Source organism: Trypanosoma theileri (assembly GCF_002087225.1).
Source record: "Trypanosoma theileri isolate Edinburgh chromosome Unknown TM35_Tth_109_V1, whole genome shotgun sequence".
NCBI classification, from domain to species: domain Eukaryota; phylum Euglenozoa; class Kinetoplastea; order Trypanosomatida; family Trypanosomatidae; genus Trypanosoma; species Trypanosoma theileri.
The window spans coordinates 1-19,310 of NW_021639951.1; the positions used below are offsets into that span (position 1 = coordinate 1).

At 45.6% G+C, this 19,310-nt stretch overlaps 10 protein-coding genes across 10 annotated transcripts; all 10 read left to right on the forward strand.

The window, feature by feature from the left end:
• On the forward strand, positions 1 to 738 carry TM35_001091000 (uncharacterized protein; the record flags this gene model as incomplete). Its single annotated transcript, XM_029031688.1, has 1 exon — positions 1 to 738. A coding segment is annotated over one exon (738 nt), but the record flags the coding sequence as incomplete, so codon positions are not given.
• A 700-nt stretch (positions 739 to 1,438) lies between these two features.
• Positions 1,439 to 2,704, forward strand: TM35_001091010 (uncharacterized protein; the record flags this gene model as incomplete). Its single annotated transcript, XM_029031689.1, has 1 exon — positions 1,439 to 2,704. One exon carries the CDS (start codon positions 1,439 to 1,441, stop codon positions 2,702 to 2,704), a length of 1,266 nt encoding a protein of 421 aa, XP_028877008.1.
• A 406-nt stretch (positions 2,705 to 3,110) lies between these two features.
• Positions 3,111 to 4,385, forward strand: TM35_001091020 (RNA-binding protein NOB1; the record flags this gene model as incomplete). The annotated part of the gene is made up of 1 exon (XM_029031690.1): positions 3,111 to 4,385. The coding sequence occupies one exon, from the start codon at positions 3,111 to 3,113 to the stop codon at positions 4,383 to 4,385; it is 1,275 nt and encodes a 424-aa protein (XP_028877009.1).
• A 482-nt stretch (positions 4,386 to 4,867) lies between these two features.
• Positions 4,868 to 5,569, forward strand: TM35_001091030 (uncharacterized protein; the record flags this gene model as incomplete). The annotated part of the gene is made up of 1 exon (XM_029031691.1): positions 4,868 to 5,569. One exon carries the CDS (start codon positions 4,868 to 4,870, stop codon positions 5,567 to 5,569), a length of 702 nt encoding a protein of 233 aa, XP_028877010.1.
• A 597-nt stretch (positions 5,570 to 6,166) lies between these two features.
• TM35_001091040 (uncharacterized protein) lies at positions 6,167 to 7,462 on the forward strand (the record flags this gene model as incomplete). The annotated part of the gene is made up of 1 exon (XM_029031692.1): positions 6,167 to 7,462. One exon carries the CDS (start codon positions 6,167 to 6,169, stop codon positions 7,460 to 7,462), a length of 1,296 nt encoding a protein of 431 aa, XP_028877011.1.
• Positions 7,463 to 8,096: 634 nt separating this feature from the next.
• On the forward strand, positions 8,097 to 9,389 carry TM35_001091050 (uncharacterized protein; the record flags this gene model as incomplete). The annotated part of the gene is made up of 1 exon (XM_029031693.1): positions 8,097 to 9,389. One exon carries the CDS (start codon positions 8,097 to 8,099, stop codon positions 9,387 to 9,389), a length of 1,293 nt encoding a protein of 430 aa, XP_028877012.1.
• Positions 9,390 to 9,694: 305 nt separating this feature from the next.
• TM35_001091060 (uncharacterized protein) lies at positions 9,695 to 12,253 on the forward strand (the record flags this gene model as incomplete). The annotated part of the gene is made up of 1 exon (XM_029031694.1): positions 9,695 to 12,253. One exon carries the CDS (start codon positions 9,695 to 9,697, stop codon positions 12,251 to 12,253), a length of 2,559 nt encoding a protein of 852 aa, XP_028877013.1.
• A 416-nt stretch (positions 12,254 to 12,669) lies between these two features.
• TM35_001091070 (40S ribosomal protein SA) lies at positions 12,670 to 13,407 on the forward strand (the record flags this gene model as incomplete). Its single annotated transcript, XM_029031695.1, has 1 exon — positions 12,670 to 13,407. The coding sequence occupies one exon, from the start codon at positions 12,670 to 12,672 to the stop codon at positions 13,405 to 13,407; it is 738 nt and encodes a 245-aa protein (XP_028877014.1).
• A 991-nt stretch (positions 13,408 to 14,398) lies between these two features.
• TM35_001091080 (uncharacterized protein) lies at positions 14,399 to 15,163 on the forward strand (the record flags this gene model as incomplete). Its single annotated transcript, XM_029031696.1, has 1 exon — positions 14,399 to 15,163. The coding sequence occupies one exon, from the start codon at positions 14,399 to 14,401 to the stop codon at positions 15,161 to 15,163; it is 765 nt and encodes a 254-aa protein (XP_028877015.1).
• A 515-nt stretch (positions 15,164 to 15,678) lies between these two features.
• Positions 15,679 to 18,357, forward strand: TM35_001091090 (uncharacterized protein; the record flags this gene model as incomplete). Its single annotated transcript, XM_029031697.1, has 1 exon — positions 15,679 to 18,357. The coding sequence occupies one exon, from the start codon at positions 15,679 to 15,681 to the stop codon at positions 18,355 to 18,357; it is 2,679 nt and encodes an 892-aa protein (XP_028877016.1).
• Between the last annotated feature and the right edge of the window lie 953 nt (positions 18,358 to 19,310).

Here is a 19,310-nt window from a genome sequence, read left to right on the forward strand (position 1 = left end):
AATAATAATAATAATAATAATAATAATAATAATAATAATAATAATAATAATAATGGGGAAATTGATTATGCAATGACGTGTCAATTGATTGGCAAACTCGCCTCCAAAGCCCGCCGTACTTGTGCCGCTGCACTTCTCAAGGAATCTCCATATCTTAACACAGATGACACCGCAGCTTTACACGGTATGATGGATGCTCTTCTCGCCGTCACTCAACACGCCCTCGCCACTCGACCACCCGCCGCCGCACGTCAACCCATTTCTAAATTATTACACTTCGCGAAATGGTGTGATTCTTATACATTGTTGAGTGCCCATCACAATGAAATTATTAACGCTTTAGAAACTCAAGCCACACGTGATTTGGGGGCCCAAGCCACACAATTGGAAACTGTGTTATTATTAAAAGCCCTTACACCAGGAGATGAGGCCGCCGCACGAGAAGCGATGGATCGTATTTGGCAAGAAAGTGAAGGTCGATTTGAACCCTGCAGTGCAGATGTACTTTCATCTATTGCGGTGGTGGCCTCTGCGAATGGCATCAGTGATGTTTTTCGGGCAAAAGTAGCGGAACGACTTGTGAAGACGCAACAACAACAACAACGAGCACAAACAAGAGGAGGTGTGGCGGTGCAACTCCCCCGGCGGGCGTTGAATTTTGTGAATGCGCAGTACTCACGAGAAAAGCAGGAATCTATCCGACGTATGCTCGCTGCGCAGAAGGAGAGGGGGGAATAATAGAGTTAACTGTATGAGAGAGAGAGAGAGAGAGAGAGAGAGAGAAAGAAAGAAGGAAAGAAAGAATATATATGGAAGGAAAAAGAAAATGAAAAGAGAAAGTAGGTGTCATTGAGAGAGAGAGAGTGTGTGGAGTTGAATGAGAAAGGCAAACATATGGTCTTGTGTATCTTCACATCTTTACCTGCGTGTTTGTGCCTTTTTTATGTGGTTCATTCGAAAGCCTAAGTGAAGCGAGTAAAAAAAAAAAAAAAAAGGAAAGAGAATAAAAAGAAGGGAGGAATAGAAAGAGAAATAAGGAGAGAGAGAGAGAGAGACGGTAATATTTATTATTCATCTCTTTTTGTGTGTCGTTGTTCTCTTCTTCTTTTTTTCCCTTCTTTTCATCTATTATTCTTGATACGTTTAATTTTATTATATTTAAGGCCACTTTGGGGTCGCTGCTGTCATATCCCATTCCCCTTTTCATATTTGTTTTTCTTCAATTTATATAATTCTCTGTGATCTTCTCTGTTTCCATCTTTTGACTATAATGTGTACCAATGAGAACACTTCCTTCTTTTTTTTTATTTCTTTTCTTTTTCTTTCTTTATCTTTCACGGCTTCTGGCGAGGAAAGTGTGGAGAGAACTTCTACTGGGAATAAAAAAAAAAGAAAGAAAGAAAGCATATTAAAACCTTAATAACAAATTTGAGTAGTAATGCTTAATTTAGAGAAACTCAATACGGGTCTCTCCCGCATTGTGAGTGTAAAGACGTATCCCACTACCAGGCGACGGCATCTCCCACGTGATACGCGTGGTCGTGTCTTCCGTCTTGGTGTACTCCACAGTAAAGAAATGACAGAAGCGATGTTATTACGTAATAGACGTGGTTTTGTAAATAGTCAAGTGAATACAGTTGCTCATGCCCCATCACTTTATCATTGGCTTTTTCATCGCTGTGGTGTTCCCTTCGCAGAGGCGCGAACACTCGCTGAAACAGGTGGTATCAGCGCTAATGGGAATACTATTGATCGTGAAGGATTGGAGAGACAATGTAATTGGGTGGATATGCAGAAAATGGATATTCGTATTCGAGTGGAGACGGCCTTAACAGGAAAAACATCTGCTCCTGATAAGGATAATAATAATAATAATAATAATAATAATAATAATAGTGGTAGTGGTTCATCATCCATTATGTGGGTACCTGCGTTAAAACGGGCACTACATCGTCAGTACTTTTTGGTATATTTACATCCAGGCATTTCTATTACATCGGATCAAACAGATCCTCGAAGTTTTGTTCATCGACTCACCCCACTCATAGGAGAAACGGCAGGTATTGGTATGAATATTCTTCGACCTATTGGTTTTATGAATGGAATGAAAGGACTTGGTCTTGCCACTAATGATGTTTCTATGGTTCGTTACTGGAATAATGAATTCCTTGGAAACTATGGTGTGTATGATATTCGTTTTGCTCGTGGTGTACCATCAGAAGTTGTCCATAATCTCGCTATGGAAATAAATAAGGATCTGGATGCGGGTATTCGTAAACAACTTTCAAAGGATATAAAGGTACCTTGTACCTGTACGGTAGAGCCTGTACTAGATCTACAAAAACAGAATAAGAAACAACAATTACAATCACAATCACAATCACAACATAGACGTGATGTTGTTTCTGAACTCTATCGTATTCCTCTTCATAGTGAACGATTACTTATTTGTACACCATTATTACCTTACCGTGTAGCACGAAAATTGCGACGGGCAGGTGGTGTAATTACATTAGTACGCTCTGGCCCGTTTGCATTACCACCTTCACTTACTACAACGAAATTACGGCCATTATCCCCACAAGAACTTGCTTTAATGTTTACATTTGAACGTAAACTTAAAACCAATCGAGTTATACTTAGTTTACGGGAATTTGACGCTGATGATGGTAGTGTACCAGAAGTGACATTGCCATCTGTGTAAAATGAGAGACTTCAATAAGTAAAAGAATTATACAATACATGAGTTTTTCATTCATAATTTGGAATGAAGAAAAGAATATATTTATCACAATCGAGTAAGAAGAAGGAAGGATAAGAAATGAGAGTAAGTGTAAGAGTACAACTGTGTCTCCTTCTTTCTCTAACTCACTCTTTTTTTTTGTTTCTTCGTATCTGTACATAAATAAACCTTTTTTTTTATTTTCTTCTTGTTGTTGTTCTTCTTCTTGGTGTGGAAAACACATTTAATGTCTTATTATTTTTCTCTTCCTAATCTTCTTGTTTACTCCTTCTTTTTTTTTTTCTTTCTGTTAATTATTTTCTTTTACTTCTTTTTTTCTGTATTGGGCGTTAACCATTTGATATTAACGATAAGAACCAGCAGTATCATGTCGTGGGCAGCCGTTGCACAAAAGGCGAAAGATGTTACACCATCATCCACTGAGCCTAAGCGAGTTGTTTTTGCAGTCACGGAATCGAGTGAAGATCAGGAAAAAACAAGTAGTAAGAGTTTATACACTACACTAGGGACTGCTATTCCCACATATGAAAAGGGACTTCTTATCCTTGATGCGAATGCCTTTATTAAGGGAACGTTAAATAGCTTCAATGAAGTGACGGATGTCTTTGTGACCACTTCGCAGGTTATTGCTGAAGTGCGTGATCGTCCCGCACGTGAACTACTATCACAGTTACAACAAAAACAACGTCCACAAACACTACATGTGTTGGAACCATCTAAAGAGTCATTGGCTGCTGTGGTGGCGATTGCAGGCAAAACAGGAGATTTGGGTGCGATGAGTCGAACAGATATTCGCATCTGTGCATTAGCACTGGACTGTTGTACGGCTGCTAACGCCCTGTTGGCGCCTATTGAACCACGACCAGCGGTGATTAATCCTGGTGGAACGCATGGCACAGACATTGTTACAGAGGCTGTTTCTGATGGTGAAGAAGAAGAAGAAGAGGAAGGAGAAAAGAAGAAAGATGATGATAATAACGATGAGGATGATGATGATGATGAGGGAGGATGGATTACACCGGAGAATATTCACACATGTGCGGCAGATGGAACCACTATGAGTGGTGAACGGTTTACGGGTGGTGTTGCCTGTGTGACATCTGACTATGCGATGCAAAACACATTATTACATCTCGGTGTTCCCATTGTTGGACCGCAGGGAATGCGTATATGTGAATTACGTCATTGGCTTCTCCGCTGCACTTCCTGCTTTGCCATTACAACAGATACGACTCGTCAGTTTTGTTCTCAGTGTGGTAGTGGAAATACACTACGACGAGTTCAGTATGTTGTGACTCGTGATGGTGAAAGACAGTTGTTTATTAACTTTAAAAAGACCATCAGCACACGTGGTACTGTTTACAATCTCCCAAAACCTCGAGGTGGAAGACGTGGTACCAACAGATCTCTTGTTCTTCGTGAAGATCAACTGGCACATGTTGTTCGTGGTACAACATCGGCTAAATTAAAAGAAAAACATGTTATGCATGGTATTGGTGGTAATGATGATGATGATTTGGCGGCTTTTGGTGAAGCACCCAAACACCATAAACGTGATCCGAACCAACCACGCATGTTCTCCTCCTACCACAGGTACAACGTGAATGAGAAAAAGAAGGCTCGTGCATCCAGAAAGAAGTAGTAGACCTTCCTGACACATCTATCTATTTTTCTCATATATTTATATATATTTATATATATTTATATGTGTGTTTGTATTGTGAATTAATCTACGATAAATATCACATGTGGAAGAGTTTGAAAAGAAAAAAAAAAAGTTTTTTTATAGATCAATCACAGTGACGTGTGGCAAACACATACATAAACGTAAGAGAAAAAAAAAAAGATAGTATAGGAAGCGATAGGAAATCCAAGAGCCAACATGAATTCCATTTGCGTATATTAATGAAACACCTCGACTAAGAGTATGAGTAAGCGTAATTGTTCACAGGATTATTATTATTGCTATTATATTACAAAATGAGGAAATATTTTTTTTTTTGTATTGTTATCGTTACTTAATCTGTATTATTCTTTTTGTTTTCTTTTTCTTTGTATGTTTTCGTTTTGTCTTTGTGTGTGTGATTGGGTAACACACTCTCTCTCTCTTTAGTTTCTAAGAGGATGGTCTTTCAGAATGTCAGGTGGCGCAAATGGAAAAGATTAATGGTCTTCAGTTTGGGGGGTCAATTTCTCTTCTGTACCATGTGTGTCACCTACGCTCGTTATGGAAAGGATAAATTCTTCTCAGAGCACTGGCGGTACGCAATTCCTGTTACCTTAAATCAAACGCGTTCATGGGCATTTTGGCAAAATGGCATAACACCCAGTGAGAGAGCATGTGCAGAAGCATGGCTTGATGCTATGAACTTTAAATTACCATCAAATGATAAATTTGCTTCAAAGTTTATCCTACAGGATACACTGTGTTTACTCTGTAATCGGACTGAGTGTGCTAATGCGATAGCATTCCTACAGAAACTTCTCCCTATACAAACGACATCATATTGTATGGAGATACGTAAAGAGAAACAAGATTCAGTGGTTTTCCTTCACCTTAAGCTAGAGACAGATTTTACGATGAAACTACCTTTCTCTACAGTTCAACGCAGGTTTATTTTTCCCTCGATTGTGAGCCTTCAATTGGAAAATAAAGACAGTCAAACCCGAATTGCTGCGGCAGAACACCGTTGGTTTGGTGGACCACTTGTATCATTCCAAAGCACATCTATAAGCTCACCGTGGGGAGATATTGGCGATTTGTGGCGTCGTTTTAATGGTTTTGCCGTCTCGTCTGTCATGGGTAATGGACATGTTCCTGGGTGATAAATAAACAAACAAACAAAAAAAACAAAAAAACGTGGTTGAACACTCATACATTGTAACGTGTTTACCAAGGTGAAGAGAGGTGGGAGGGCAACAATTTCAAAGACTCATTTGTGTGTGTAATGTGGTGAAGGCCTTCTCTTGATGAGAGTTAATCTTTCTTTTCTTGCGCACATGGCTTTATGTGATTTGCTGGTTTCCATGTCGTGGGTGCTTTGCTTCGCTGAATGGGGTGGAGTTGGGATAACCTGCATGAGAAGGAATACCAAGGGTGTAATGAGTGCGACTGTGTAATTCTTTTTGCGTTTAAGGTGTTTAATTTGTTCTTTGGGGTCTAGCTACTGACACATGGTCGAAAGGGGATATTTTTTGCTGTGTGTGTTTGTAGTCCTTTCTTAGTTATGATGGTATGGTGTGTGTGTGTGTGGAGAGAGAGAGGGTGGGGGTATATACCCATGTAATTGTGTGTTTTGTGTTTCTCTTTGGTCTCTGTGGTCTTTGTTTATTTGTTATTATTTTTCCTGGTTTCGCTTCTCTTTTCTGCTTTTTTGTCTGGTGTTACTGTGATTTTTTGTAGTTGATTGACTATTAGGTGAGATGCTGCGGCGGACGCTCGCCCGCTGCATGGCGTCCGAGGCGATTGGGCAGGCACACCCCGATATTCTCTGGGGCCACATGGAGGGGCGCTACGCGGGGCCCGGGTGGGTGAGTTGGATCAAGCAACTGCCGGTGGAGACGCTTACGATGCAGGGCGGTACTTCCATGACAAACATGAACGACCGCGCTGGTGTAATTACAGACCCGGAGGATCCCCGGCACCCCATCGCCCTCATTCAGTGGGGCCCGATGAACCACTACGATGGTGCCTTCATGCAGCTGTCGTACGGGAACTATGGTCCCATTTCCAAGGGATCTAGACTCATGCAGGTCTTGTACGATAGTTACCTGGAGCCCTTCTCGATGAACCGCGTGTGCGCGCAGCTCTACTTTTACCAGAAGGTGCCGAACAACTATCATGCTTCTGTAGAGGCCTCGGCGGAGTACATTGGGCAAACAGCGTCATTAATAGGACAGGTGGTGGTTGGCATAGGTTCTGTAATTATGGAGGGTGTTACAGTGAAAGGGGATACGAACTGTGTGTACATTGCTGAGGGTGTGCAGGTGATGGAGAACACGTGCATTGTGAGTGATGCCCCAACGGACCTCCTGGCATATCAGCGTCATGAGGCCATCAATCCATATCAGCAGTGGGATGGCATGAATGGTGTTTGTCGCATCATGCAGAACACGATCATTGAGCCGAACTGCTTTCTAGACAGTTGTTCCATTGGTCCCTTCAATCGCATAGGACACAACACAAAGATTATGAAGGGTGTGACCACTGGCACAATGGTGCACATTCTCCCAGGTAGCGTTGTCACTACAGACACCAAAATTGGTGATGGAGAACTTTGGGGAGGTGCACCGGCGGTTAAACTTGGCAAAGTGAGCAAATTTGAGTGGAAACGTCCCTACTACGCCTCTCTTCTGCACAAGGAGTGTGTATCGGAGTCCTACCGCAACATGTCCCGCTATGGGGACCAAGTAGTTCACTTTCAGGACCAGATGGGCAAGCTAGATACACTCATGGTGCAATATGACGAAGACCTGCCTCCAGCAGTGCGGGCAAAGGTGAAGGACTTCATACAAGGGCGTGAACCATTTCACCACATGCTGACACGCATCACACAGGGCTGGTCCCCTGCCAACCGTCCTGACGACAAGAACTACAATCTTTGTCCTCCGCTGCCTAGTGTAAAGCTCTTCGCCGAGCACAACAATGATTCCTCTGATAGCAAGCTTCACGGAACATACATGGATATCACCAATATATTTAACGACTTCCGCTGGTAGAGTGGGGTGGCTTGGGGACTGTAGAAACCGGAAGATTAGAAGGGAGTGCGGAACGAACAGATACCTTGGGACTCTGGGATGGGATGGGAAGGGGAAAATTATTTTTTATATGGGTGGGTATGGGGGTATATGTAGTACTGGTGTCCTGTAGTATGTATGTGACCATCAGTAGAGAGTAGTCTGGTGAAGTAGCGCATGTGTGTTGTGAGTATGTGGGTCAAGTGAGAAGACAAGGAGTTGGGGAACTAAGGCAGTTTGAAATAGACGGCATATAGTTTAAGGTGGGGTTGCTGGCTGTTGCCTGAGCCAGGTACCCCGAGTAAGAGGAGATGGTGATGATAATGATGCTGATAGTGATGATATCACCCACGTATCTATCATCCCACGCGTACTGAGTGTGGTGTAGTGGAGGGATTTTGCTCGTAATCTGTACCCCTCCATTTCAGTTTAGTGACGAAATTGTTTTCCCTGCTGACCATGCATTTGTGTTGATGCTCTGTAGAAGTGTTTGTGAACGTGGTGGTTTGTTTGCATGCTTCTTATCTTATTTCCTTTTTCTTTATTTCTTTCTTTGTTTCTTGATGTTATCGTGACTCTAATGGTTCTAGCGTGGGATTGCTTGTGGGGGCGGCGGATGGACTCTCGTACCATGGAGCACCGCCTAAAGGTATTGCACGAGCAGCGCGACGTGCTAGAACGGCTGGATGAGGTGCAGGACGCTCTGGCACTGCTGCGGCAACGTCAGGAGCACCAGGCGACGCAATGGCAAGCTGTTTCCGCAGAGCAGCGACAGCACTGCAGCGACTTGGCATCCATGTACCAACAGTTGCAGGAGCTCGTTGCTGGTGGCTGGGTTGGGGGCGGCGACGACAATGTGCGCATGCCGCGATGCTCTGCTGCCCTCGCGTCGGCGGCGGAGGGGACGGCCACAGCACCGATAACGGCAATGCACGACGCTCTCAGCACTGAGCTGCGTGACGTGCTACTGAACTTTAGACAATACATTGAGCGCCACATGGAGACGACAAAGCAAAGGCTCGATGATATGCAGAAGAGTATCGACCGTATTGAGGGCACTGTGGAGGGCAATAGACATCGCTTTACACAGCAGGAGGAGCGAATCGCGCAGCTCGAGCAGCAACAGAGGCAGCTGCAGCAGCGCTTGTCCTCCACCCCATTGCTTGAGGATGTACAGCAGCTACAGCGCACGCTGGGGGAGCAGCTGCGGTCGATGCAGGAGGGGTTGACTGCGGCCATGCAGCGCCAGAGTGACGGCATTAACGAGCGGCTAGCGAGCCACGAGGCGCAGTGTTGCGGGGAGCAGAATGCGCTTCGCCGCGAGACGCTTCAATCCATAGATAAGACCGTGGAGGAACTGCGGAAGGAGCTGGATGTCGTGCGACGCGAGGTGGAGGCGCAGACGGCACACACTAGTGCGAGCTTGCGTGTCTCCGAGGAACAGATCAGGTGTCATGTAGAGGAGACCCTGAAGAGTCACGTGACGCAGACCTGTGAGCAGATCCACGGGGTGCACAGTGAGCTTAGCGGCAAGCATCTGGAGCTTGTGGAGGATACAATGGAAGCGGTTGAGAAGATTGCCCAGGTGGCGGACGGCCTGCCTGGAAAGGTGGCGTTACTGCAGGAGGATGTCGCCTCCGTACGCGAGACTCTCCGGCGACACGGCGAGGTGCTGAATGAGCAGTGTCTGCAGGGTTCGCTGCAGGGGGCGTTTGATGAAGTGAAGGATTGGCTGCTGGACCTCGAGCGACGCGTGCCTACTCGTGGGGAGCTTGACGAGGTGATGGCTGGAGTCGACGATAGACTATCTGCGTTGAGGCGGGAGTTCATCATCCGTGGACCTGTTGAACACCCTCCGCTGGGAACTGTGGAAGACACGGAGGGAAATGATGATGCTGCACCGAAGTAGGGATCTTGTGACACGGTCTCCTGGTCCAATAGCTGTTTTTTCCTTCCATTTCTCTCTCTCTCTCTCTTTCATTCGTTCTCCCTCCGTGTCTCTCAACCCCTCTTAACCTCTCTCTCCGTCGTTGTGTCTGTCTGTCTGTCCCTGTGAAACTGTGTCTCGGTTGATCTGTCTGTATGTTGCGTCTCTCTCCTCTTCCTTGTTTCTGTGTTGTGTAGTTGTCCTCATAGAAGGAAGGATTGATATTGATAGGGAGTGCCAGTGGCAGTAATTCTGGTAATTCTCGCGAGAAGCGCTAGTGAGTGCGAATGGCGTCTCCTAAGGCAGAGGAGGTGACCGTCTCGGACGGCATGCTGGCCAACCTTGAGCGCGACTTCAACGAGGCGATGCGTGCTCTTGAGGGGCACGAGAACTTTAACCGCTTTCGTGCTGAGTACGAGAAGCTACATCGTGCACTCAAGAAGAGTCACGAGTCGGAGAAGCGACTGGTACGGCATTGTCAGCAGCTGACGCATGAGCTTATGAGCAACGCTGCGAAGATGCAGGCAGCGGTGAAGCTGTCGCAGGGCGACCACAGCACTATCGAGGCCCTCAAGAAGGAGATTGAGAAGGCATGGCGCATGGTGGACGCCGCCAACGAGAAGGACGCACGTGCGAAGGACACGATAAAGAAGCTGCGGGAAGAGATTGCCTCGCTGCAGGAGATGATAGAAAACGGTACCACCCTCACCTCCACACAGACAGCAACGCTGGAGGAATTGAAGCTAGAGAAGAAGCGGATACAGATGGAATACGATGAGCTGGTGAAGCAAATGGAGAACCTCACGCGGGAAATAAATGATGTGAGCGGTAAGAAAAAGGAGACGGAGACGGAGATGATGGAACACCAGGAGGAGCTGCGCCGTCTTTCTGACCGCGAGCAGACAGTACAGCAGGAGTACGATAAGGAGGCGAAGGCACGCGAACGGGCTGACGTGCAGTTGCGGGAGCTGCTCCTGCTCGTGCAGCAACGCGGCAAAGAGCTCAAGGCGTATGAGCAGCTGGAGGAGGGCCTGAGCTCTGGGGTGAACGCGCTGCGGGCGCAGCTGCAGGAGGATCAGGCCAAGCGGCAATCGCTGCTTCAGAAGCTTGATACAGCGGAGAAGCAGCTGTATCACACGCAGCAGTCGTATGATGATGCACTTGACACAACAGAGGCACTGAATGAACGTCACCGTGAGGTTCTTAAGGAGATTGCGGAGGCGGAGAAGAAGGCAGTAGAGCTCCGAGCGGAGGAGCAGCGTACACATCGTGTGCGGGATAACGATTTCAAGGAGCTGCGACGCCTCTTGCAGCAGAACGATGACATTCGAAAGGAACAGGAGAACCTGAGACACCAGAAGACGAACATCGGGAAACGTATCGATGCAGCGCGGAGGGAAAAGGAGAACCTGCGACGCTCGTACGAGATGCTGCTGAAAGAGCAGGAGACACTGAAGAAGCAGAGTGAGCGGGAGAGGGAGAAGATTCAGATAATTGAGGGTATCATTGCGAGCGAGGTGGAGAGCCAGCAGGAGCTTGAGACCGCCATTGAACGGGAGAGGGAGGTCAATGCGAGGCTGCGTCAGACGGTGGCACGGCTGGAGAGTGAGCGGGAGAAATACGTGCACGAGGTGTCGCAGGTGACGCTGCAGCAAACCACAGCGCAGGAGGAGCTGAAGCTCGTCACCATCAAGTGCGAGGAGACGCAGAAGTTAATAGAGGAATGCGAACAGAAGTTGAAGAAGCAGCAGAGCATTTACGAGCAGGTTCGGACGGAGCGAAACCTCTACTCGAAGAAGCTCATAGAGTCTCAAGATGAAGTAGTGGAACTGCGGCAGAACTTCCGCATGATGGACCACCAGATCCGCCAGCTGAAGGACGAACTCTCGATGAAGGAGAAGAAGTTACAGGAGGAGACAAGTGGACAGAAGATGGCAAAGGACAAGCTTACAAAGGTGCGCAAACTCGTTAACGATCGCACCGCCCTCCTTGACGACACCAACCGGGCATGTGAAAACATCAGCCAGCAGATAAAGCAGCTCGTGAAGGTCATCAACCAATGTGATAGGGAACTCAGCCAGCAGCAGCAGCAGTTCCTGAAGGTGAGTGTCGAACGGGATCACCTGGGTGTGCAGCTCATACGACGCAATGACGAGTTGGCGCTCTTGTACGAGAAGGTGCGGGCGCAGCAGGAGATGCTGAGTCAGGGCGAGGCCGCGTACCGTGCACGGCAGGAGGACATGCGCCTCCTGCGACTAAAGATCGAGGACCTGAAGCGGCAGTCCATGATAGCCCATACACGAGCGCGGCACACGGAGAAGTTGAAGGAGGACCTCAAGCAGCTGCAGTACGACTTGACAGTGGAGCGCGCCAAGGTGCAGGCCCTTACCGAGGAGGCGGAGAACCCGAAGAACGCGCTGCGCTGGGAAAAGGCGGAGGGCCGCGACCCCACACCGGAGGAGCTTGGGCGCAAGATCACGCGTCTGCAACGGCGCCTCATCACAAAATCAGAGGAATGTGTGGAGAAGGACATGGAGCTGCAGGAGAAGCAGCGACTCGTGACGGAGCTGCAGAACATCCTTGCACGACAGCCGGGGCTGGAGGTGGTGCAGCGGCTGAATGTATGCCATAAGGACCTGCAGCACGAGAACGCTGTGATGAAGCAGAAGGCGTCGGAGCTCAACATGACGTCAACACACATATCGGAGCTGAAGTACGAGGCGGAGCGGTTGCGGCGTGAGCTGCACGAGACAAAGCGCAAGTACTACGAAATGCGGATGAGTAACGACGAGCTCTCACGGTCTCTCTTCGGTGACAGAGAGCAGCCCGGCTCCCTGAAGGGATAAATATAAGACACAGACAGTTTCTTCTGTGTAACGTTAGCAATGACTGTTCCTTTCCCTTCTTATCCAGTATATACTTGAATGTTGTAGTTTAGTTGATAAGTTTATGTTTTTTTTGCTTTTATTCTTGTTGTGTGGTGTTACTACCCACGACACCCAAAGAAGTGTTACGCATGTAAAGTACATTATTTCACCACGGACACTTCTGCTAGCCGCAGATGTGTATTTCTCCCCCACTCGTACGTATGTGCGTTGTGCACGTACACCTACAGTACACTCTGAGATGGTGACCTTATTCCATGACGGTTGTGTGACATCTGTTGTTCTCTTCTTTTTCTTCTTTTTTTCTTCTTTTCTTCTTTTCTTCTTTGCCACATGACCACAGTTCTACTCACGTACCCAAGGCTAAACTACTCGCGATGACATCCGTGGAATCCGGCGCTAAGGTTCTCCGCATGAAGGAGAGCGACGTGCAGAAGCTCGTTGCCATGCACTGCCACCTTGGCACGAAGAACCGCAGCAACGCCATGAAGAAGTACATCCACAGCCGCACCAAGGACGGCACAAACATCATCGACATCCACATGACGTGGGAGAAGCTGATCCTCGCCGCTCGCGTCATCGCGGCTGTGGAGAACCCACAGGACGTCACCGTCTGCTCCACGCGTCTCTTTGGACAGCGCGCCGTGTTCAAGTTCTCGCAGCTTGTCGGCACGTCATTCCTCGCTGGCCGCTTCATCCCCGGTACATTCACAAACCAGATCCAGAAGAAGTTCATGCAGCCACGCGTGCTGCTGGTCACAGACCCACGCACAGACCACCAGGCCCTCCGTGAGGCCAGCCTTGTGAACATCCCCGTTATTGCCTTCTGCGACACCGACGCCCCACTGGAGTTCGTCGACATCGCGATCCCGTGCAACAACCGCGGCCGCTACTCCATCAGCATGATGTACTGGCTGCTGGCCCGCGAGGTGCTGCGCCTGCGCGGCACAATCCCCCGCAGCGTGCCATGGGACGTGAAGGTCGACCTCTTCTTCTACCGCGACCCCGAAGAGGCCCTCAAGCACGAGGAGGCCAACCAGATCGCCGCACCGGTCGCCGAGGTGGACGAGGGCTTCGGCTGGGTGGAGCGCGACAACAACGCCTGGGAGCAGTAAGCAAATGCAGTTGTATAGCGTGACGAACAATAACTCTTTACTTTGTTTTTCGTTTTAATTCACAACTATGAGGAGAGGCCCCGTGCATTCGACGGTGTGATATCTTGACAATGCCTGTCTCGCCCTCACATAAAATATGTTGTTAGCATGCCCTGGGAGACTAGGGTTGTAGGGGTGTTCTGTCGCCCTAGCATATCACCACACATAAATACACAAACATGTATATTACAATTGCTCTGGTTCCAATCTCTCTCTCTCTCTCTTTCTCTTTCTCTTTCTCTTTCTTTCTTGTTTCTTGAATCCAGGAAGGTATGGGCATATAGTTGTATGGGCGGTATCACGAATAGGTATGAGCCTTCGTTCGCCCATTTTTCTTGATGTGGGCATTGAGTTCGCGTGCACATTATGGTGGTATGGATTCCCTGTGCTTTCGACTCTTGACAGGGTTGAGGGCGGTATGGGTATGTCCTCCTATTTTCCTCTATGATGTGAGTTTACTTCTGGAGGAAACTGGCCGTTTTAATGGTTTTACCGTCTCGTCTGTCATGGGTAATGGACATGTTCCTGGGTGATAAATAAACATAGAGATGGTGTATTCTTCTTTACCTTCTCAGGTTTTCAGATAATGTCGCATTTAATTTCGGTATTTGGAGAGATTTCTCCTATCATTCTGTTTTTCGATTCACGTTTTATATTCTGTGGACTTTTTTTTGGTTTGTTTCTGTTTTTTTTTTTTTTTTCGGGTATTACGTGTGGTTGGTGTTGAGGCTTGTGGTGAACGTTGAACTGGATGAATGTATGTGTCGAAATATGAAAGTTGAGTGAAATATTTGTGAGAAAAGTTTATTTGTCTGTTTAAAATGTGTGAAGGGGTTGCTGTCATTGTTTGCTAAAACAGTTCTAGGATCATGTTCTAATCATTTCTTTTTTTTATTTTTGTTTCTGCTAACTTCATTAAGGAAGTATATATTGAGGGAAAGGAAGATCTGTGATGTCTTGTGACCCTTGCTACGCATGTTACGCAGAGATTGCTGACATTGTGGTTAATACGAAGTCTTTGTATCGTCATCAAAACAAAAATGGTGGTACGGACCTACTTCATCGCATTTGGCGTGTGATGGGTGAAATGTTGATAGAGCAAATGGTAAATAAACGTTCCTGTATTGTGCCGGATTTCTTTCATGCCAGTATTAAGTCACAGAAAATTGAGTTTTATAATGGTATGAAAACATTTTATAAACCACAACTCGTTCTCTTGCCTGATTTTCTTTCTAAATATCATGTACAAAATGTTCTAACAATGCATGATGCTCATTATCATGCAACTGTGCCAGAAATGATCAGTTATGCAACCATTGCGGCTCTTGTCGGTACGGATAGATTTACTGTTGAGGCCGCTATTTGTGACTCTATTCGTGAAATTGGAAAGTATCTGGGACGTAACCCTACAACAGTTTTGCGAATTGATATTGGTATCGCTTTCTTGGAATTTCGCGGTCGTGAGTACCGCATTAAATGGTCTGAAAACTTTCTTAAAAGATTTCGTGCTGTAGTTGGACCGCAGTCATTGGTATCACCTTACGATCCACCACCAATAGCTTCAAAAGCAACAGGTTGTCGGTTTCAGACGGGTTGTTTATCAAAGGATGATTTAAACGCCTCCGTTGCGAATACTGTAGAGGATGAGAAACGATTGACATTGGTGGAGATGAATGACTCAAAAGGTGGTTCTGGGTTCAAAAAGTCGTTTTGGTGAAGAGAGAATCTTTTTTTTTTCTTTTATGTTTTCTTCTCTGTGCTGCGATAAATTTGTTCCATGGCGAAACAACAATAACAACAAAAACCGAAAAGGCATTCCCATTCTCAGAGGGAATGAATATGTCTTATGTAAAGTATCGAGCGATGAAAAAAAAAAAGTGATTTGATGTGCTGAGTATGGGTATGAGTGAGGGAGTGTCAGAGAGTGGAAAATGGAAATAATGTACTTGTTAAGAAAAAAAAAAAATGTTATGTAAGAAATCCTCAATACTCTCACAGGAACATATATTTTTTTTTGTTTCTCAGATACAGGGAGTGAAAAGAGTAAACTAGATGTGTTTTTCTTTCTTTTTTTTTATTTGTTTTATGTGATATATATATATATATATATATATTTCTTGTTCTTGTTGTAATTTGTATTTACTATTTGTTTCTATTCATTTTATCGTTATATAATTGTTGCTGTAGTTTAGAAGAAGAATTTTTTTTTTTTTAGCAAAAGAGTAACAGTACATGCGGCCATACCACAGCGGCCCATCTCCGTTGGGTGAAAGGAGTGTCCCAATGCAGTACTATAACCAACAACAACAACAACAACAACAACAACCGCAGCATCAACAACAACACCAACATCATCATCATCATATACAATCGCAGCACCATCAATTTTATACTCATCACGCACATTTTCAAGGTATTGTCCCCCCAAATGGGGCCGCTGTACCACAACAACAACCAACTCAGTACTATTCAACTCCCAGTGTACTACCGACTACAACCTATTATACCCAACCCCATCACTTGCAACAGCAAATTCCACATCAACACCAACATCAGCATCACCATCATCATCATCATCATCAACATCAACACCATCAACGACAAGCGCCTGGTGTTGGATTCGGCAATATTCCTCGAGCAGGATGTACACTTTACACTCCTGCCCCTTATGATATGGGATTTACAGCACCACAGCAGATTTATTACCGCGAAAACTTTCGTGGTGGACGTGGACGTGGAGGGTCTGCGGTTGCTTCTGGTGGCAGTGGTGGTACTGGGGCTTCTACTACCGGCGGTGGATCTCGTGGTGGACATAGTGGCAGTTTAGAGCCGCGAGAGTCGTATTTTGCGGTACATTTGAAGAGTTTTGGAGAGTTGGAAGAGGCAGGGCGGCGTGGTTCCCTGCGTGAGTCTCTGCAGCCAACGGTACTTGGCCGCATGAACCGACGGGCCTCAAGTGGAACACTAAAGATTCTCGTGTTAACAGAGCGTAAGTATCTTGCAGCATGCATGTCTGTTCCACGCTCAGAAGATGATGTTGTTTTGTCAAAGGAAGTCGCTTCGGAATTTTTGGATGTGCAACACGTACACTGTGATGATGGGCTCCGTTTGGTAGATGTTGAAGATGGTACGCATGTGGCAAAGCACGTGTACGCAACCCTACGTACTGCCTTGGCTCAATTGGCATTATATGATAAACCACAGGCGAAGGCTGAGATGGAAGTTGATATCCATACCCCCGCTTCAACACTTCTACTGAAAGATATTTTACAGAGTCGCGCTGTATTTTCCGCACTTTCTTCCGCATTAACAAGTACTGATGACGGTACGGCAACAGAATTATGGAAACGTATGCTCCTTGAACCTACTACACCCGCTATCACAGGTGATGGTACTGAAAATAACCAACCAACACAACAACAACAAGAAGAAGAAGAAGAACAAAAACAACAACAGCAACAAAAACAACAACAACAAAAAGTGGCAGGAAAGTCTAATGCCACGATGTTTCTCCCTTCATGCGGTGTTGCTTTACTCGCTACGGCGCAGGGAACACGACTGTTTAGACTCGCACTGTTACATCAGCAGCGGCGGAAAGAACTCTTTAATATCTTGTATGACCCTGAGACACACTCAATGGATCCTGCAGCAGAGCCACTCTTCATGGCCCTCTTTTCTTGCTCACTGGCGTCAAGGTTTGTATTTGAATGTTTTGGTCTTGTGGAAGGCACAGCCCGTTGTGATGAGGAAGTGAATATTCTCTGTACGGGTCTTGAACGACTCGCACTGAAGGTGGTTTGCAGTAATGGTGGTAGTTTCATGATGACAGCCCTTGTGAAGGCACTCTGTCCAAGTCGATTTACGGGAGGACACAAAACAGGTGGAAAACGTGGACGCGATGCTGAGACAGATGCACAACAACAACAACAACAACAGCAACAGGCAGAAAATGAACAGAATGAAAATGAAAATGATGGTCAGGGAATGCACTTGTCTGGAATGTCTGCCTCAGGGCACAAGAATGAGGGTCCTTCTGAATGGCGTTTATTCTACGCGGTGGCGCGAGCCTTTGTCGCTGGACCTATTCCCGGTGATACAGGGGAAGATGCAGCGACACTTAGTCGCCGTGTTAAACTGCTTACACAGCATGTTGTGGCCTGTCGTGCAATTCAAAGTCTTATTCCTTTTTTTGCAGATGCCATTGTTCAAGTGGGAAATGCCACAAAACAACAATCAGAGAATGCCACATCACCGGAGGCGACTCAGTTTGGTGATGATTGTGTAAAGATTATTGGTGAAGTAGCAAATCAGAGTGGACTCTTGGCCAATCATAGTTATGGAAATTATGTTTTACAGACTGTTATAACAGAGTTAGCGCAGCGTGCTAATTCTGGAAGTCCTATTTGCGAAATGCTACAAAAAGTACTGGATGCCTTATGTAGCACTATCTTTGAAGTCAGTGTACAGAAGTTTGCTTCCAATTGTGTTGAAACTGCTATTGCAGAATGTAATATTCTTCCAGATGGAGCCGCCATTATTTTGCGTTTTGCTAGGGCTCTTCTGGCGGATGGTCCAAATCGAATGATGCAAGTGGCTCTCCAGCAGTATGGTAATTATGTTGTGCGCAAACTGCTGGATCGACTTACACTCATTGCAAAAGGTACAGGCATCCGAGAGGGGGGCTCACCGGGAGTTACAGAGACGGAAATGGCAGAAGCAAAGGAACTTGAGCAGCAGTTCTTCCAGACTCTTACTTCACAGTTTAATCAATTGCGACAAACCTCTCATGGTGCTGGGCTGCTCGCATGGGTACAGAATGAACGGGATAGAATACGTCCAACACCAGTAGCATCAGCCACAGCGGGAGGAGGTGGAGATGCTGGTGGTGTTGAAGAGAGTGAAAAACAATAGAAATGACAGGAATAGAAGAAAAAAAAGAAGAAAATAATGAGAAATATATATATATATATGTGGGGTTGAGTGTGAAGTGTGAAGTGTGAAGTGTGGAGTGGAGTGGAGTTGGGGAGTGGGCAAATGGAGAGAAACATAAAAGGAAACTATACATAGGTTACAAGTATACAAATATATTTACTATACAGGGGGGAAAAAAAACGACGACGAGATATTATGAAGAAGGGGTTCTTTTTTCTTTTTCTTTTTTTGCTGGTACAGGAGCAACTGCAGCATACTACTAATAGAAAAAAACAAAAACAAATGGTGCTTGCGGTTGGATTGGGAGTTGATGAGGTGTAAAAGAGAAAAAAAAAGAGAAAGTATTCAAGAAATTGTGCTCGTTGAAAAAAAGGTAAAATTAAATGCACAAAAGAGATAGAGAGAACTCAGAGGGAAATAGAAATTAGTGGTTCCGTACAGGGGTATATATATATATACTTGCGGACACTTTACTTGCACATTTGCTTGCGGTTGCGTGTGTCCACACGCAGAAGGGATTTGGGCAAAAGTGAAGAAGAAGGGCGAAAAAAAAACAGAACGAAAGGAGAAAAAAAAAAAACAATGGGAAAAGAGTAAAAAAAAAATGAAAAAAAAAGAGAAGAGTGTAGATGGGCCAGTATTATATAATTAAATATATTTAAGAAGGGGCTGAAATATAGGAGAGTGGAATAAAAAGAGTGCTATATCCAGCATTTTTGCTTTACTCACATTTTTTTTTTCAATGTAATAAAGATAAGTATACGCATGCTTACGCTTGTGTAAATCGCTTGCAATTTGAAACAAAAAAGATAAAAAAAATGGAAATAACAGATAGTTTAGAGGCAATATACACATTATATATATATATATATATATATATATATATCTGTTGGCATGTGTGTAGGTGTAGTGGGTGGAATACGTACACAGAT